This window comes from Lolium perenne, chromosome 7 (assembly GCF_019359855.2).
Source record: "Lolium perenne isolate Kyuss_39 chromosome 7, Kyuss_2.0, whole genome shotgun sequence".
NCBI classification, from domain to species: Eukaryota; Viridiplantae; Streptophyta; class Magnoliopsida; order Poales; family Poaceae; genus Lolium; species Lolium perenne.
This window is the reverse complement of record NC_067250.2, coordinates 26,915,907-26,936,273: the sequence shown is the minus strand read 5'-3', so window position 1 is coordinate 26,936,273 and position 20,367 is coordinate 26,915,907. Positions and strand designations below refer to the sequence as shown.

General features: G+C 43.2%; 1 protein-coding gene across 1 annotated transcript; it reads right to left on the bottom strand.

The window, feature by feature from the left end:
- Positions 1–17,290: 17,290 nt before the first annotated feature.
- On the bottom strand, positions 17,291–19,151 carry LOC139829718 (uncharacterized). The gene is made up of 3 exons (XM_051348624.2): positions 18,220–19,151; positions 17,745–18,142; positions 17,291–17,670 (listed from the first exon to the last, which is right to left on the bottom strand). Exons 1-3 carry the CDS (start codon positions 19,055–19,057, stop codon positions 17,368–17,370), a joined length of 1,539 nt encoding a protein of 512 aa, XP_051204584.1. The 5' UTR covers positions 19,058–19,151; the 3' UTR covers positions 17,291–17,367.
- Between the last annotated feature and the right edge of the window lie 1,216 nt (positions 19,152–20,367).

Genomic DNA, 20,367 nt, shown 5'->3' with positions numbered 1-20,367 from the left:
AAACTTCCTTCACACCAAACTTCTCATAAACTTCATTAGAGGGGTTAGTACATAATCAAAAACTCACATGTTCAGAGGTGACACAATCATTCTTAACATTTCTGGACATTGCTCAAAGCTACTGGAAGGTAATGGAACAAAGAAATCCACCCAACACAGCGAAAGAAGCAATGCGAAATAAAAGGCAGAATCTGTCAAAACAGAACAGTCCGTAAAGACGAATTTTAAATAAATACTTCCGTTGCTCAAATCAGAAAACTCAAAACTAATGAAAGTTGCGCACATATCTGAGGAACACGCACGTAAATTGGCATATTTTGCTGAGTTACCTACAGAGAAAACAGCCCAGATTCGTGACAGATAGAAATATGTTTCTGCGCAGAAATCCAAATCTAGTATCAACCTTCTATTAGAGACTTCACTTGGCACAACAAAACACAAAACTAAGATAAGGAGAGGTTGCTACAGTAGTAAACAACTTCAAAGACACAAATATAAAACAAAGTACTGTAGCAAAATAACACATGGGTTATCTCCCAAGAAGTGCTTTCTTTATAGCCATTAAGATGGGCTCAGCAGTTTTAATGATGCACTCGCAAGAAGTAGTATTTGAAGCAAAAGAGAGCATCAAGAGGCAAATTCAAAACAAATTTAAGCCTAACATGCTTCCTATGAAAAGGGATCTTGTAAATAAACAAGTTATGTAGGCATAATGCAACAAGCGTAGAAAGATAAAACAAGTGTAACTTCAAAAATTTCAGCATATAGAGAGGTGTTTTAGTAACATGAAAATTTCTACAACCATATTTTCCTCTCTCATAATAACTTTCAGTAGTATCATGAGCAAACTCGACAATATAACTATCACATAAAGCATTCTTATCATGAGTCTCATGCATAAAATTATTACTACTCCCAACATAAGCATAGTCATTCTTATTAATTGTAGTGGGAGCAAATTCAACAAAGTAGCTATCATATATAGGAGGCATATTGTAATCATAATTAAATTTATCCTCCATAGTAGGTGGCACCAAAAGACTACTATCATTATAATCATCATAAATAGGAGGCAAAGTATCATCAAAGTAAATTTTCTCCTCAATGCTTGCGGGACTAAAAAGATCATGCTCATCAAAACCAGCTTCCCCAAGCTTAGAATTTTCCATATCATTAGCAACAATGGTGTTCAAAGTATTCATGCTAACATGTTCCATGGGTTTTTTAATTTTCGGATCAAACCATCCATGTTTTAAATCAGGAAATAGAATAAGAAGCTCATTGTTGTCCATTATGCCAAACTAGTGTAAATAAGAAACAAAAAGTTGCAATTGCAGGATCTAAAGGAAATAGCTTCGAGCACAAACACAACGGCGCCAGAAAAGTACTGTTACCTGGAACCGAAGTATGAGTGCCTTTTACCTTTCCTCCCCGGCAACGGCGCCAGAAAAGTGCTTGATGTCTACGGGAGCTTCTATTCTTGTAGACAGTGTTGGGCCTCCAAGAGCAGAGGTTTGTAGAACAGCAGCAAGTTTCCCTTAAGTGGATCACCCAAGGTTTATCGAACTCAGGGAGGAAGAGGTCAAAGATATCCCTCTCATGCAACCCTGCAACCACAAAGTAAGAAGTCTCTTGTGTCCCCAACACACCTAATAGGTGTACTAGTTCGGCGAAGAGATAGTGAAATACAGGTGGTATGAATAAATAGTAGCAGTAACAACGGCACCAGAAAAGTGCTTTGCCCAGGACAGTAAACAAGCAGTAGTAACACAGCAGTAGTAACGCAAAGAAACAAGAAACAAGCAGCGATAGCAGTATTTAGGAACAAGGCCTAGGGATCATACTTTCACTAGTGGACACTCTCAACATTGATCACATAACAGAATAGATAAATGCATACTCTACACTCTTGTTGGATGATGAACACATTGCGTAGGATTACACGAATCCTCAATGCCGGAGTTAACAAGCTCCACAATTCAATGTTCATATTTAAATAACCTTAGAGTGCATGAAAGATCAACACAACCAAACCAAGTACTAACATAGCATGCACACTATCACCATCACACTACGAAAGGAGGAATAGATCACATCAATACTATCATAGCAATAGTTAACTTCATAATCTACAAGAGATCACAATCATAGCCTACGCCAAGTACTACACGATGCACACACTGTCACCATTACACCGTGCAGGAGGAATAAAACTACTTTAATAACATCACTAGAGTAGCACATAGATAAATTGTGATACAAAACACATTGCAATCATAAAGAGATATAAATAAGCACTTCACTATGCTCTTCATAACAGTGAATAAGTATTCTGTGAAATATAGCCTAAGAGACCCACACGGTGCACACACTGTCACCTTTACACACGTGGGACAAGGAGTCTCCGGAGATCACATAAGTAAAATCCACTTGACTAGCATAGCAACATCTAGATTACAATCATCATCATATGAATCTCAATCATGTAAGGCAGCTCATGAGATTATTGTATTGAAGTACATAGGAGAGAGATGAACCACATAGCTACCGGTACAGCACCGAGCCTCGATGGAGAACTACTCCCTCCTCATGGGAGACAGCAGCGTTGATGGAGATGGCGGTGATGTCGATGGAGAAGCCTTCCGGGGGCACTTCCCCGTCCCGGCAGCGTGCCGGAACAGAGACTCCTGTCCCCCAGATCTTGGCTTCGCGATGGCGGCGGCTCTAGAAGGTTTTTGCGGGTTTCGTCGAACGTATCAGGGTTTTCGCGACGGAGGCTTTAAATAGGCGGAAGGGCAAGGTCGGTGGACTTCTGGGGGGCCCACACTATAGGGGGGCGCGGCCCCCCTCTGGCCGCGCCGGGCACCTGTCTGGTGGCCCTGTGGCCCCCCTCTGACGACTCTCGGGTGTTCTGGATGCTTCCGGGCAAAATAGGAACCTGGGCGTTGATTTCGTCCAATTCCGAGAATATTTCTTTACTAGGATTTCTGAAACCAAAAACAGCAGAAAACAGGAACTGGCACTTCGGCATCTTGTTAATAGGTTAGTTCCAGAAAATGCATAAACATGACATATAATGTGTACAAAACATGTAGATATCATCAATAATGTAGCATGGAACATAAGAAATTATCGATACATCGGAGACGTATCAGCGCCTTCGATCTTCATCCCCAAAGCACGGACATGATCTCCATCATCAACGGGCATGATCTCCATCATCGTCGGCGTAGCGTCAAGGTCCATGGCGCCGTCTTCATGGTTGTTCACCTCATGTAGCAACTATTACAACTACTTTGAAATACTACTCAACATGAAATTTAAATACAACCATAAGGCTCCTGCCGGTTGCCACAATACAATAATGATCATCTCATACATATTCATCATCACATTATGGCCATATCACATCACCAAACCCTGCAAAAACAAGTTAGACGTCTCTAATTTGGTTTGCATATTTTACGTGGTTTAGGGTTTTCGAGTGAGATCTAATCTACCTACGAACATGAACCACAACGGTGATACTAGTGTTGTCAATAGAAGAGTAAGTTGAATCTTCACTATAGTAGGAGAGACAAACACCCGCAAAGCCACTTATGCAATACAAGTTGCATGTCGAGCGTGGAGCAAATCTCATGAACGCGGTCATGTAAAGTTAGCCCGAGCCGCTTCATCCCACTATGCCACAAAGATGCAAAGTACTCAAACTAAAGACAACATAAGCATCAACGCCCACAAAACAATTGTGTTCTACTCATGCAACCATCTATGCATATACACGGCTCTGATACCACTCTAGGGATTCGTTGCATAGAAAACAAAAAATTTCCTACCGCGAGAACTCAATCCAAGCCAAGATGCAATCTAGAAGATGGGAGCAACGAGGGGATGATCGAGACTCACCCTTGAAGATTTACAAAGTCTATAAGAGTAGGCTCTTATTGCTGCGGTAGACGATCACTTGCCGCTTGCAAAAGCGCGTAGAAGATCTTGATGACGGTGCCACGATCGGGCAGCACCTCCGTACTCGGTCACACGTTCGGTGTTGATGAAGACGATGTCCTTCTCCCCGTTCCAGCGGGCAGCGGAAGTAGTAGCTCCTCCTTGAATCCGGCAGCACGACGGCATGGTGGCGGTGGCGGTGGAGATCTCCGGCGAAGCTTCGCTAAGCGTGCGGGAGAGGTGGAGGAGAGAGGGGGCGGCTAGGGTTTGGGAGAGGGGTTGGCCGGCCTCAAGGGGTGCGGCCAGCTTGTGGCTTTGTGGTGGCCGGCCCCCTCCCCTATGCCCCTCATTATATAGGTGGATCCCCAAGTGTTGGACTACAAGTCTTCGAATAAGACCCCAACACAAGAACCTTCCATGTAGTAGGGAAACCTACCCAAGGTGGGACTCTCACCACAAGTGGGATTCCCCCCCTTCCATGTGGGGGGTGGCCGGCCCCCTTAGGTGGAGTCCACCTTGGACTCCCCCACTAGGGTTGGCCGGCCATGGGGAGGTGGAGTCCCTCGGGACTCCTCCTTCCTTAGTGATTCCTTCTAGAACCTTCCGTAAAATCACCGGATCATTTTCAAACTTATAAAATGACTTCCTATATATGAATCTTATTCTTCGGACCATTCCGGAACTCCTCGTGATGTCCGGGATCCCATCCGAGACTTCGAACAATACTTCGAACTCCATTCCATATTCAAGTTCTACCATTACAACATCAAACCTTAAGTGTGTCACCCTACGGTTCGCGAACTATGTGGACATGGGTGAGAACTCTCTCCGACCAATAACCAATAGCGGGATCTAGAGATCCATAATGGCTCCCACATATTCAACGATGACTTCAGTGATTGAATGAACCATTCACATACGATACCAATTCACTTTATCACGCGATATTTTACTTGTCCGAGGTTTGATCATCGGTATCACTCTATACCTTGTTCAACCTCGTCTCCTGACAAGTACTCTTTACTCGTACCGTGGTATGTGGTCTCTTATGAACTTATTCATATGCTTGCAAGACATTTAGATGACATTCCACCGAGAGGGCCCAGAGTATATCTATCCATCATCGGGATGGACAAATCCCACTGTTGATCCATATGCCTCAACTCATACTTTCCGGATACTTAATCCCATCTTTATAACCACCCATTTATGCAGTGGCGTTTGATGTAATCAAAGTACCTTTCCGGTATAAGTGATTTACATGATCTTATGGTCGAAAGGAATAGGTAACTATGTATTGAAAGCTTATAGCAAATAACTTAATGACGTGATCTTATGCTACGCTTAATTGGGTGTGTCCATTACATCATTCATATAATGACATAACCTTGTTATTAATAACATCCAATGTTCATGATCACGAAACCATGATCATCTATTAATCAACAAGCTAGTTATACAAGAGGCTTACTAGGGACTCCTTGTTGTTCACATAACACACATGTATCAATGTTTCGGTTAATACAATTATAGCATGGTATGTAAACATTATCATAAACATAAAGATATATTATAATAACCATTTTATTATTGCGTCTTGGGCATATCTCCGACAATGCAACTATATGAATTTAACTATATGACAAGATCTATAGCTAAGCAAGATATCGCTATGTAAGATATAATAGAGCTATTAAGGATAGAGGTAACAGAGAGTGGAGCACGCGGAGACACAGAGATGATTCTCGTAGTTCCTTCCTTTTAAGGGGAAGTACGTCTACGTTTGGAGGAGTGTGGTCGCCTCGAAGGCCAGACCAACGCCACAAAGGCCTCACTTAGGTCTCATGTGAGCAACGCCACAAAGGCCTAGTGATGACCCACAAGTATAGGGGATCGCAACAGTCTTCGAGGGAAGTAAAACCCAATTTATTGATTCGACACAAGGGGAGACAAAGAACACTTGGAAGCCTTAACAGCGGAGTTGTCAATTCAGCTGCACCTGGAAACAGACTTGCTCGCAAGAGTTTATCAGTAGTAACAGTTTTATAGCAGTGGCAGTAGTGAAATAACAGCAGCAGAGTAACAAAGACAGCAGTAGTGATTTTAGTAAACAACAGGATTAAAATACTGTAGGCACAGGGACGGATAACGGGCGTTGCATGGATGAGAGAAACTCATGTAACAATCATAGCAAGGCATTTGCAGATAATAATAAAACGGTGTCCAAGTACAAAGCAATCAATAGGCATGTGTTCCATATATAGTCGTGCGTGCTCGCAATGAGAAACTTGCACAACATCTTTTGTCCTACCAGCCGGTGGCAGCCGGGCCTCAAGGGAATCTACTGGATATTAAGGTACTCCTTTTAATAGAGTACCGGAGCAAAGCATTAACACTCCGTGAACACATGTGATCCTCACATCACTACCATCCCCTCCGGTTGTCCCGATTTATCACTGGGGCCATTGGTTCCGGACAGCGACATGTGTATACAACTTATAGGTAAGACCATAAACAATGAATATCATGATGAAACAATAACATGTTCAGATCTGAGATCATGGCACTCGGGCCCTAGTGACAAGCATTAAGCATAACAAGTTGCAAAAATATCATCAAAGTACCAATTACGGACACTAGGCACTATGCCCTAACAATCTTATGCTATTACATGACCAATCTCATTAAATCCCTATCATCCCCTTCAGCCTACAGCGGGGGAATTACTCACACATGGATGGGGGAAACATTGCTGGTTGATGGAGAGGCGTTGGCGGTGATGGCGGTGATGATCTCCTCCAATTCCCCGTCCCGGCGGAGTGCCAGAACGGAGACTTCTGGCTCCCGCGACGGAGTTTCGCGATGTGGCGGCGTTCTGGAGGGTTTCTGGCGACTTCCACTTCTCTCCAGGCGTTTTTAGGTCGAGGCGAATAAGTAGTCCGAAGGAGGGCGTCGGAGGCCGGCCGAGGGGGCCACACCACAGGGCCGCGCGGGCCCCCCCTGGGCCGCGCCGCCCTATGGTGTGGGGCCCTCGGGCCTCCACCTCAATTGTCCTTCTGGCTCCGTTAGTTTCCTGGGAAAATAGGGCCTTCTGCATAAATTCCGAGGATTTTCCCAAAAGTTGGATTTCTGCACAAAAACGAGACACCAGAGCAGTTCTGCTGAAAACAGCGTTAGTCCGTGTTAGTTGCATCCAAAATACACAAATTAGAGGCAAAACAATAGCAAAAGTGTTCGGGAAAGTAGATACGTTTTGGACGTATCAACTCCCCCCAAGCTTAGCTTATTGCTTGTCCTCAAGCAATTCAGTTAACAACTGAGCGATAAAAGAACTTTAACGAACACATTTGCTCATATGATGTATATATTCTCATGCTATGGCTAATACTTAAGCAATTCATAACGGGATACATGCAAATAAGATCATCTAACAGCCATGTCAATCATGGTGAGGTACCAACAATTAATAATAAGCATCATGAATCATGTATATAAGCAGGATTGTAATGTTCATAAGAGAGTATGGTAAAGTGGTATCTCGCTTGCCTGTATTTGATTGGCAAAACATAAATGCCCGGGCACCTCTGGAGTTCATAGAAAGACTAGAAGTAGTGATTGTCAAAAGATAAATGCATCAAAGTTATACCACAATCAATCATATTTTGAGACAAGCATATTATACTAAGAATGACAGTTGTGCTCTCAAGATAGTGCTCAAAGAAAGGATGGAGACACAACATAAAAGTAAAAGATTGACCCTTCGCAGAGGGAAGCAGGGATTAACATGCGCTAGAGCTTTTCATTTTTATAAAGACAGGAGTAAAATTATTTTGAGAGGTGTTTGTTGTTGTCAACGAATGGTAATGGGTACACTAACTACCTCGCCAACCGGACTTTCAAGAGCGGCTCCCATGAATTATTGCATATTTATGTGGCACTCCTTCCAACCTTTCTTTCACAAACCATGGCTAACCGAATCCTCGGGTGCCTGCCAACAATCTCATACCATGAAGGAGTGCCTTTTTATTTTAGTTTTATTATGATGATGACACTCCCCCCAACCTTTGCTTACACAAGCCATGGCTAACCGAATCTTCGGGTGCCGTCCATCAATCACAAACCATGGAGGAGTGTCTATTTAAGTTAATTAATTCGGGACTGGGAATCCCATTGCCAGCTCTTTTTGCAAAATTATTGGATAAGCGGATGTGCCACTAGTCCATATGAGAGTCCGTCAAAAGTAAATGACAAGGTTGAAAGCTAAACACCACATACTTCCTCATGAGCTATGAAACATAAACACAAATTGAGAAGCATTTTGAAGGTTTTAAAGGTAGCGCATGAGAATTTACTTGGAATGGTTTGAAATGCCATGCATAGGTATTTATGGTGGACACTTTTGGAACAACTTGGTTTTCAGGTGGTTGGAAGCACGAGCAGCGTTCCCGCTCAGTACAAGTGAAGGCTAGCAATGGACTAGGGAGCGACAAATCAAGAGAGCAGTAACTGTCATAATCATGCTTGCGGCAAAATAAATTAACGGAGGCATAAAAGTGATACAAGAACTCTGAAGCAATATAGATCATCGAGGCTTAATTGACTTTTTGTTCAGTCATGTGCATGCGTGAGCATGTGCCAAGTCGATATGAATGAATTATTCAGAGGAGGATACCACAATGCCATACTTACTTATGAATAAAACAATGCAAGCAAACATCCATGACATGCTACTCATATTAATAAATTGGTGCTGAACATGAGAGATCATGAACTACTAGACTTTCTCAAATAACATATACCTCACATGAACCAACTAAGCATGCTCACATGGATGAGTATATGTACAAAAATGAAAACAAATAGAGTTCATACCAGCCTCTCACCACAATCCAATTGTTGTAGATCGTCATTATTGCCTTTTCACTTGTCTAGCTTGGATAATATGAAATGAAAACCACGCTCCAGCCACCGAAGACCATTGAACTCATAAAGAACTTTACAAACCAAAGAAGAACAGCAAATATTTTTGGTGTTTTCGAATTTGAAACAAGAACAAGAGGAAACAAACAAACAAAGCAAAATCTTTTTGGGTTTTCTTATAACAAACTAGCAATAGCAAATAAAGTGAAACAAATGCAAGAAACCAAAGCAAACAAATGGTGAAGAGAAACAACAGAAATATTTTTGGTCTTTTTGTGTTTTGGGAAGGAAACAAAGCAAAAACAAGAAAAAGCAAACTAAAAGAAACACATAAAAGCGAGGTGGCAGAAATCTGCCAAAACCTGACAGCAGTACAGAAATCGATTTTTAGAAAAATCTTACGTTGCTCAGATCGAAAAGTGTTCAACTAATGAAAGTTAGATAACAACCTGGGGAACATGCACAAAAATTGGCAGCTCAAAATAACGCTCTGGCTGTGCGTACGAATTTTTCTAGTAACAGTCCAGAATCTGTTTTCAGGCAGCACTTCCCCAAATATCATCTTCCTCTCATTAGAAAACCACTCAAACGAACAAAACAAGCATGTACAAGTATCCAGCAACCATAATATGCAAAGAATGAGTGATGCCGGTATACCTCCCCCCAAGCTTAGGCTTTTGGCCTAAGTGGAGATCAACCCCATCGAGGGTCCGGGTTCCATGCCGATGAATCGTACATGGGGTAGTCATAGTGAAGCTCCTGTGCAGAAGAAAAGCGTGGAGGCTCCGCATATCCACCATGTTGATGCGAGGAACTTGCTGCATCGGATGATGAGTCAAGGTGTTCCTCGATCTCCGTGTCGTCTCTTGCATGTTGGCCTCCTCTCTCTATGTGTGCATCCAGTGCACCTTCTGTGACCGACCAATCTCCCCTGGAATCAAGGTTAGACAAAACAGGAGCAGGCAATCTTACTAGTTTCTCAGTTTTCTTAGTTATTCTCCAAACTTTCTTATAAAATGTCATCTTGTAATGCAGGTTACCCAAGTTGGAGGAATCAGAAACAAATTCATGTTTAATCATAGAGGCAATGTCAAGTTTTTCTATGGGGAATGGAATATCAAAATGATGAGGTTCTACATTATGAAAAGCTAGTAAACGAGAGGCGATGAGACCTCCACAAATTCCACCTTTCTCACGGTTAGTAGCAAGTCTATAAGCTATCAATGCCCCCAAATTATAAGTCTTACTACCTTGAAGTGCCGCAGCTAGAAAAGCCAAATCCGAAATAGAAAGTTTACCACCAATTCTTTTAGCAAGAACGCATTTGGTAATAAAATAGGCAAAGTAGCGGATAGCCGGGAGCTGAATATTAGTGATTTTACCACTGTCACCTGAGAAACTCCTTCCATCGCAAATCATCTTGTATAGATCCGAGAGTTCTTGCGGCGATCCCCTTATCTTCTCGCCTGACCCCCATTGCGGTACTCTTATTGCTGCACAAAAAGCACTAAATGGCAAGTTGACAGCTTTATTGTAAATTTTATACTGGACCGTGGGGTTAGATCGCGACCAGTTGAACTTGAAGTCCTGCACAAAAGACATAGTTAATTTTACATATTGTCTTGGCTCTCCTTCAACGAAGTCACTCAGCCCTGCACGAGAGATTAGAGTTTGAACATCTTCAAATATCCCCGCGCTTCTCATGAAATCCACGCACGGGTAGTAAGAGGGGTATACTCCCTCTTCACGATTGACTACCATAACTTGTTGGACTTCCAATTCTTGCTGGTTCAAGTGATATGTACTCCACTCCATTTTCTGAAATTTCAACAAACAATGTAAAGAATTTGATTTGGTGACATATAATTGAGGGAAACTACCATAGGAACTTGCTAGAGCACTAATCATGCATCAAAACTAATTTCTACCACTTAGAACAAGCATGCAAGCTCACCATACATGTTACCTACAGCAGCAAAATAATCAAGATATACTCAACCAAACAAAATTCTACTTGGATGGGTGGAGGAGTCACATACCAAGGAGCAAATGTGCCAAATTTCAGCAGGAAATCTGGGCTGAGCAAAGAGATCGAGAAATCTGGAGCTCTAGAGCAAAAACGCGAGTGGGATGAACTTGGTACGAGTTTTTTCGGGAGAGAGAAGGTGCTGGGGGAAAGAGATGACAAAATGGGGCAAAGGGGGGCCCACACCACATGGTGGCGCGGCCACCTCCTTGGCCGCGCCGGCCTGTGGTGTGGCACCCTCTGGTGCCCCAGAGGTCATCCTCTGGTGCTCCCAGGTGCCTCGTCGAAAAATAGGACCAATGGTATAATTTTTGTGAATTTTTGAAAACTTTAAAAAATGAACATTTCTGGGTATTTAGTTTATTACTACTGGCCAGGAAAAATTTTGAAATCTTCAAATAACTAAGGAACTTTGCAAATTAAAAAGTGCTACAGCAACTAGAGCAAGTGGAGGAAGAAAGAGATGTTGTTTACCTCCTCTATGCATATAAAAGGTATTTGTTAACAAGGTTGATCAAGTCTTGCCACCAAATAGATTTTACATAGCATAAGAAGAAATAAACCTCAAATCAATCATGTTACCTTGAATTGTATTGATATGGATCCAATCACGAGAGTTTGATATTCTTCTTTAGGCTCATATATAGGACAATCAATAGTTCCCACTTTAATACTTCTCACATTAGTAATAGTATTGACTCCACATACTTTATCAATCTTCTTGGGGAAATAGACGGTATGCTCCTTATCATCAACATTAAAAGTAACCTTTCCTTTATTGCAATCAATAACAGCCCCTGCGGTGTTAAGAAAAGGTCTCCCAAGAATAATAGACATATTATCATCTTCAGGCATTTCCAACACAACAAAATCAGTTAATATCAAGCAGTTAGTAGTGACTTGAACAGGAACATTCTCACATATACCAACAGGAACAGCAGTAGATTTATCAGCCATTTGCAAAGATATATCAGTAGGTATCAACTTATCTAAGTAAAGTCTCTTATAAAGAGAAAAAGGCATAACACTAACACCGGCTCCCAAGTCACATAGAGCAGTTTTAACATAATTATTCTTAATAGAACAAGGAATAGTAGGTATACCTGGGTCGCCCAACTTCTTTGGTATTTTGCCATTGAAAGAGTAATTAGCAAGCATAGTGGAAATTTCCTCATTGGGGATTTTCCTTTTGTTAGTAACAATATCTTTCATATACTTTGAATAAGGAGGCAATTTAATAGCATCAGTCAAAGGGATTTGCAAGAATAATGGTTTCATCCAATCGCAGAATTTATTATAGTGTTCTTCTTCCTTTGATTTTAGTTTCTTGGCAGGAAAAGGCATTTGCTTTTGCACCCAAGGTTCTCTTTCATTACCATGTTTCTCAGCAATAAAATCTTCTTTAGTATACTTTTTATTTTTAGCATGCTTTTCAGGTTCTTCTTCTACCTCTTCTTTATCAGGAGTATCATTCTTATCATTATCTTTATCATGTTCATTGCCACTTTTAGTTTCAGCATCAGAAATAGAAATGCTATTAGGATCATTAACAGGTTCAGAGGATTCTACAACATTTTTATGCTTCTTCTTCTTTTTCTTCTTAGAATGAGCACTAGGTTCAATGCGTTGAGAATCTTGTTCAATTCTTTTGGGATGCCCTTCAGGATATAGAGGATCCTGGGTAGAGACACCACCTCTAGTTGTTACTTCATAAGCATGTTTCTCTTTAGAATTATTCCCTAACAAGTCATTTTGCACTTTAGTGAGTTGATCAATTTGAGTTTGGATCATATGAAAATGTTTAACAAGCATCTTAACATCATTGGAGGTTCTCTCTACAATACCATGCAATTCACTAATAGCTCGAGAATTTTCCATTAAATGATTCTCTACTCTCATATTAAAATTTTCTTGCTTGACAATATAATTATCAAACTCATCTAAGCATTGTGCAGGAGGTTTTGAATACGGAATATCTTCCCTAGTAAAGCGTTGAAGGGAGTTTACCTCAATCATGGATGAAGGGGGAATTATCTCACATATATCTTCTATGGGAAGTAGATTCTTCACATCTTCAGATTTAATATCTTTCTCCTTGAGAGACTTCTTGGCTTCCCTCATATCTTCATCATTCAATTTAATTAAACCCCTCTTCTTCAATATTGGTGTCGGAGTTGGTTCAGGCGTAGTCCAATCATCATGATTCTGGCTTATTTTAGCCAATAATTCTTCAGCGTCATCCGGAGTTCTTTTCCTGAAAACACAACCAGCACAACTATCCAGGTATGCCCTAGACTCAATGGTTAGTCCACTATAAAATATATCAAGTAAATCATGCTTTTCCAAATCATGATCAGGCCGAGCTCTAATAAGAGAGCAAAATCTCGACCAAGCCTCAGGCAATTTCTCTTCATCTCCCTGGTCAAAATTATAAATTCTCTGCAAAGCAATATGTTGAGCACTAGCAGGAAAGTATTTGCGGAAGAAAGTATCAAGCAATTCTCTTGGACTTTTAATAGAATTAGGTGGCAAATTATTATACCAAGTTTTAGCGTCATCCTTTAATGAGAATGGAAAGATTTTAGCAACAAAGTAGGTACGCATCTTGACATCATCAGAAAATAAGCTACTAAGAGTAGATAACTCAGTCATGTGTTCAACAGCACTCTCTTTTTCGGTACCACAAAAAGGTGTTTTCTCAACAATAGCTATATGAGATAGATCAAGAGAAAAATCATAATCTTTATCCCTAATGTTTATAGGAGATGTGGCAAATTTAGGATCAGGAGACAGTTTATATCTAACAGTATGTTCTGCAAGCAACTTTTTAATTTTCCTTGCATCAGTAGTAGCATTGCATTTTTTAATAAAATCATCATTAAGCTCCACATAATCTTCCTCAGGATCATCACTAAAATAATCAAGTTCAGGTGAACTAACAGGCGTAGTAGCATTAGGAGTTTCAGTATTTTCAATTTGTCTAGACCTAGCAATTGTAGCATCTATAAAAGATCCCAAAGAACCACTATCATCAAGCACAGCAGAAACATTATCAATGTTATGAGAGTTCTCAGATTCAGCAGAAGTACCCGCATGTGAAGCATGCGGCGGTGAAACAAGTTTATCAATCACAGATGGTGAATCAAGAGCAGCAGAGGTATTCAGAATTGTACCTTTTCTTGTAGTAGATGGTAATATGGCGATCTTAGTATCGTGAGGTTTACCCATGATGGAGAATTTGCAGCGAACAATATTAATCCAAGTGAACTTCCAAATAAAGCTATGCTCCCCGGCAACGGCGCCAGAAAATAGTCTTGATGACCCACAAGTATAGGGGATCGCAACAGTCTTCGAGGGAAGTAAAACCCAATTTATTGATTCGACACAAGGGGAGACAAAGAACACTTGGAAGCCTTAACAAATGGAGTTGTCAATTCAGCTGCACCTGGAAACAGACTTGCTCGCAAGAGTTTATCAGTAGTAACAGTTTTATAGCAGTGGCAGTAGTGAAATAACAGCAGCAGAGTAACAAAGACAGCAGTAGTGATTTTAGTAAACAGCAGGATTAAAATACTGCAGGCACAGGGACGGATAACGGGCGTTGCATGGATGAGAGAAACTCATGTAACAATCATAGCAAGGCATTTGCAGATAATAATAAAACGGTGTCCAAGTACAAAGCAATCAATAGGCATGTGTTCCATATATAGTCGTGCGTGCTCGCAATGAGAAACTTGCACAACATCTTTTGTCCTACCAGCCGGTGGCAGCCGGGCCTCAAGGGAATCTACTGGATATTAAGGTACTCCTTTTAATAGAGTACCGGAGCAAAGCATTAACACTCCGTGAACACATGTGATCCTCACATCACTACCATCCCCTCCGGTTGTCCCGATTTCTGTCACTTCGGGGCCATTGGTTCCGGACAGCGACATGTGTATACAACTTATAGGTAAGACCATAAACAATGAATATCATGATGAAACAATAACATGTTCAGATCTGAGATCATGGCACTCGGGCCCTAGTGACAAGCATTAAGCATAACAAGTTGCAACAATATCATCAAAGTACCAATTACGGACACTAGGCACTATGCCCTAACAATCTTATGCTATTACATGACCAATCTCATCCAATCCCTACCACCCCCTTCAGCCTACAGCGGGGGAATTACTCACACATGGATGGGGGAAACATTGCTGGTTGATGGAGAGGCGTTGGCGGTGATGGCGGTGATGATCTCCTCCAATTCCCCGTCCCGGCGGAGTGCCAGAACGGAGACTTCTGGCTCCCGCGACGGAGTTTCGCGATGTGGCGGCGTTCTGGAGGGTTTCTGGCGACTTCCACTTCTCTCCAGGCGTTTTTAGGTCGAGGCGAATAAGTAGTCCGAAGGAGGGCGTCGGAGGCCGGCCGAGGGGGCCACACCACAGGGCCGCGCGGGCCCCCCCTGGGCCGCGCCGCCCTATGGTGTGGGGCCCTCGGGCCTCCACCTCAACTGTCCTTCTGGCTCCGTTAGTTTCCTGGGAAAATAGGGCCTTCTGCATAAATTCCGAGGATTTTCCCGAAAGTTGGATTTCTGCACAAAAACGAGACACCAGAGCAGTTCTGCTGAAAACAGCGTTAGTCCGTGTTAGTTGCATGCAAAATACATAAATTAGAGGCAAAACAATAGCAAAAGTGTTCGGGAAAGTAGATACGTTTTGGACGTATCACCTAGCCCACTTCCACTAAGGGATTTCCTTGAGGCGGAAATCGGGCCTTTACAAGGTTCTTGGGGCACATATCCACGACCGAAGTGGAGGCTCCCAATATCTGTAACAACACAACAACAACAATAAATCAACCACAAACAAGTAGGGTTTCCAGAGAGGAACACTAGCAAAGGGGCCCTCAAAAAAATGAGGAAGAAATGTAAATCGCTTCGGTGAAGATGTAGATCGGGGTCATCTCCTTCGATTCTCCAAAGATCAAGAGCTTTGGATGGTTAGAGGAGGAGATCTAGTGAATCTTGTATTTCTTGAAGTGGCTCTAATGGTCGATGAACTTGAGCAGGATTGAGCAGCTTGAGGTGGAGGAAGAAGGGGGTATTTATACCCCTCCCAAAATCGAGCCGTTGCGGAAATTTTGGGGGCGGATTATCCGGCCTAAGTAAGGGCCGGATTATCCTCCCCACGGATTATCCGGCTATCCGTAAATATCTTGCATGGGTCTAGGGGTGTACTGGCAGCTGTCCGAAAAGTCCTTAGCCGTTTTTCAGGGGCCGGATATTTTGCAAATATCCTACCCCGGGGAAAGTTCCCCTGCTTCCTTTTCTCTTGTTTCTTAACACAAATTCCACCACATATATCTGTACTGTATCAACACACATTAGTGTATCACATATATTGTCATCAAACATACAAAACTATAATCCGAGAGATGTTCTTTCACATAGCACCTGGAATGACCTTCTTCTACTCCATCACCTGTTGCCTCTTTCGGTCGGAGAAATACTAACATTTCCTTTTCTAGCAACACAAAAAACAAAAGCACTCCACCATCTGCCGCCTATTTCACCGGCACTTTTGCGTACCTCAGCAACCTAGATATTGTTTTATTTCTACAATATTTTAACCAACGATCTAGAAACAAAAGCACCCCACCATCCGTTGCATACTTCACTAGCACTTCCGCGGTACCCCAACAACCCAAATGTTGTATTAGTTCTACAAAATTGTAACCAACGATCTTGATATTAAAGGTGCGGTCAAGTTTTAGATGTTTCTTCGGCTGCTTTTGAAAAGGAATCCCGCACTTTTAAACCTTAAAAAGGCAGTTTTTTAAAAAAGAATGCTGCACCAGAGACAAGCACGCCGCGCCGCAAACTTTCTAGTGCTGTATAACAACTTATCCTGTTTGCTGGCGTGTTAGCTCTCCAATCCAATGTTTATTTTTTCATATGAACAGTAGCAGCATTCTACATAATTCACATCAATATACAATACAACTTAAATTATTTTGGGTGGCACTTGTATGATATTTCTTTTGATGTTAAATCTTTAACATAATTCTTCATTTTATCATAATTATTTTTTCCAATGGGTGACATAACAAACTATCTAACAGCCGAGGGAGGGGCCGCCGCGCCAAACTTCCTAGTGCTCCTCATTTCTTTCGCAATTCGTGTAGATCCGGGGCTATGTTCCTCATTTCTTTCGCATTATTTTTGTGATAATCGAGCCAAAAACTGAAAAATAGATTCTGATGACCACGAAGCTACACATGTCGAAAGGTTTTTCCTTGCAAGATGTTTTTCTTTAGTCGCCACTACAGAACCCATTGCTTGGGATCGTACTTGGTGGATGGTTCGGTCCGTCTCTTGTGCCGGCCATTCTGCTCCATCATCGGCCAGTCATCTACTGTAGTGAACATGAAATGCGTCAAACAACGTTAACAAGGTCGATCAGCGAGTTAATCAGGCGGCACGACCAGCCTCATGTCATCGGTGCCGTTCTCCTACTCCTACCTCGCCAGCGCTCGCACCCCTCCACGGCGTGCTCCGCGCGCCGCCAGACGTGCTCCTCAGATCCCAGGGGATGCTGCACTGCCGCCGTCCCGGCGCTCTCCTGCTCCGCCTTCTCCAGCTCCGCCTCTCCGGCTGGCCGCTTCACAGCGGCGAGCTTCGCCTTGGCCTCGTCCAGCTGCGCCCGCAGTGCGGCCACCTCCGCGTCCCGCGCCACCAGCTTCTCCTCCAGCTCCAGCGCGTAGCTCAGGGAGAACGACGCGTAGTTCACGGCCTGCGAAACGAACAATGTACTCGATCAGACACCCACCGACGAACGATTTGCCGTCGCATTTGCTGCTGGCATACCTCCAGAATCGCAGCGTAGCTCGACCTGAAGACCTCGGAAGGCTCGCTCGCCGCTAACACGCGCTCCTGCGGCGGCGCGACGGCGCCCTGCAGCAGCTCCCGTGCAGCTTCCCACTTCGTGGTGTCTCCGCTGTGCCTGCTGGGAAACTGCTGTCGCTTCCTAGAGAAGCCCGGCGGCGGCAGCGGACACGGGCCGGGGAGCGGCGTGTTCGTCAGCACAGAAGGAGGCGCGCCTTCCTCCCCGTTCGCTTGCTCCAGACTCCTCTTGTTCCCGCACAAAGGCGTGTTGCTGCCCGGCTCGGCTTTCACCTCCTTCGTCGACGCTGACGCTTGCGCGGCCGCCCTCTCCGCAAGCATAGTTTTCATCATGCTGTAGACGGATGGATCCATTCCTAGTCCTAGCAAAGAACAGCAACATCAGCAATTCAGCGGTCCATAAAACAGGGGAATCAGAGGGATTTTTATGTTCAGTTACCTTTGGAACTGGAAGTGATACAGGTAGAAGCAGAAGCCGGCGGCGGCGGCGGTGTAGATGTGGCAGTTACCATGGAGCCGGCAAGCTTGCCATCGCACAGGCATATCTTGATATCAACGGCGCCGCCACCGCCGCAATAAGCATCCAATAGCTTCTTCGCGGATCTCTCCTCCTCTCTGGTTAGCACCGGATTTACGAAGGAGCTCATCGACGGCTCGCCCCACTCCACGGGGCAAGGCCACGGCTCCGGCGACGACAGGAAGAAAAACATCTTTTTCCAGTCCATGGGGGTATTCGGCAGCCCCGTGAATCGCAGGCCCAAGCTGTCCCTGGCACGGAAACAGTACCAGCCTTTGAGCTTGCTGTTGACGATGACCAGCAGGAAGAAGCGCCGGAACACGGCGAGCGACGGCGGCATGCCGACGGAGCGACAGAGCGCGAGGAAGCCCGCCATGACGCGCCACCCGTTGGGCACGAGCTGGCTCGGCGCGATGCCGAAGTGGGCGAGCACCTCGCAGAAGAAGCCGTGCAGCGGGACGCGCATCCCGGCCTCCAGCGCGTGCGCATACACACAGAGGGACCCCGGCGGCGGCGTGCAGGCGCGTCGGTCGTCGCCGGCGGGGCGCCCGGTGTACACGCTCGGGACTCCGTGCTTCTTGCAGAGGAAATCGACCTCGGCCTGCGTGCGCAGGGAGGAGACCAGGCGCTCGTCGACCGCGGGACTCGACGCCACCAAGGCTGCGGTGGAGACGCCGTTGTCCGGCTCGACGGAGGAGGAAGGCATCGCCGGCGTCTCCTCTGTCGTGTCCTGCAGTGCAGCGGAAAGATGAGCCAGCATAGTGCGTACAAAGTGCAATAAGTACTCTTTTGGACTTGGATGGTCTTTTCTTTCAGAAACATTTGTGATCTTTGTGCAACGACAATAAAGTAAGACCAGTAGAGTGTCTTCTAGTGCGATTCAAAGGGATTATATGTATGGCCTCTTAGATTCTGGGAGTGGTGTTTTGGAACATGGGAGCATATGCTCCCTATATTTTGAAATGCATCTTACACATATTTTAAATTTTAAAAAAATTAACACAAAAAATTCGCACGTACATCTTCATGTGCTACGCGCTAACAAAGTCGTTTCATAAAAATTGAACTTATCATGTGACGTGTGTAAAAAAGACAAAATTCAATGCTGAAAACAATGCTTTTCACAGGATAAGTTTTCTCTTTTTTACATAGGCTACAAAAAATATTATTTTTTCGTGAAAATTGATGCATACACATATATTATGGAGATGTACATGTAGAATTTTTTGTCAAAATTTTTCCACACTACGAAATATGTTTTGTTGGTAATTCACTACCACCCCTTCTAAAGAGTAATGCATTCTTCGCCCGTAACAACCTTCTAATACTATGGACTTCTTCAAATTGTGGAAATTTGAAAAGGCAGGACTTGCAGGAACGCATGTTAAGGTGTCATGTACAAAGTTTTTTTCTTTCAAATAACACCTTTACCAAGGTATTAATTGAATATCTTAATCTGTGGTGGACCTTCAACTTGAAAATATGATTTTTTCGAAAATCATGTTTTCGTTGACCATATCCAAATACATGGACTTCACATAAAACTTTTCTTTGGAGAGATGATTCCAACGAAACACATTAGGCTCCAAAGTTTTTTCAGCATGGGTTTTAGAGATAGATTAACAACCATCAATCGTTGGACTAGGACAATATATCCATTTGTCATGAGATAAAGATTGATTGACACTAATATTCACACGCATTGCATTTGAAATATTAGAGAAGGTAACATATTCATGTTGCACAATATGATACAAAGATGGGTATATATAGCTAAGAAGCACATCTCCTAGCCAGGAATCTATTAGAAAACTGATAGCAGTGCCATTTTGATAATGAACAAACTCGAAGCTAGAAAAACTCTTACTTCACTTTTGTAGAATAATTTCAGAATGTGGGATCGAAATGACTCATTATCACTTCAGCTAATTGCACATACATTTGTTGAGTAGACACCAGTCCTTTATTTCAAGATTATTTGCTCCCGCGCCAACCTCATCACTTGGTCTACTCCAACCATTGTTTTTCTATGCCCATCGAGAACTGCCAAACCAATATTGATTCATAATA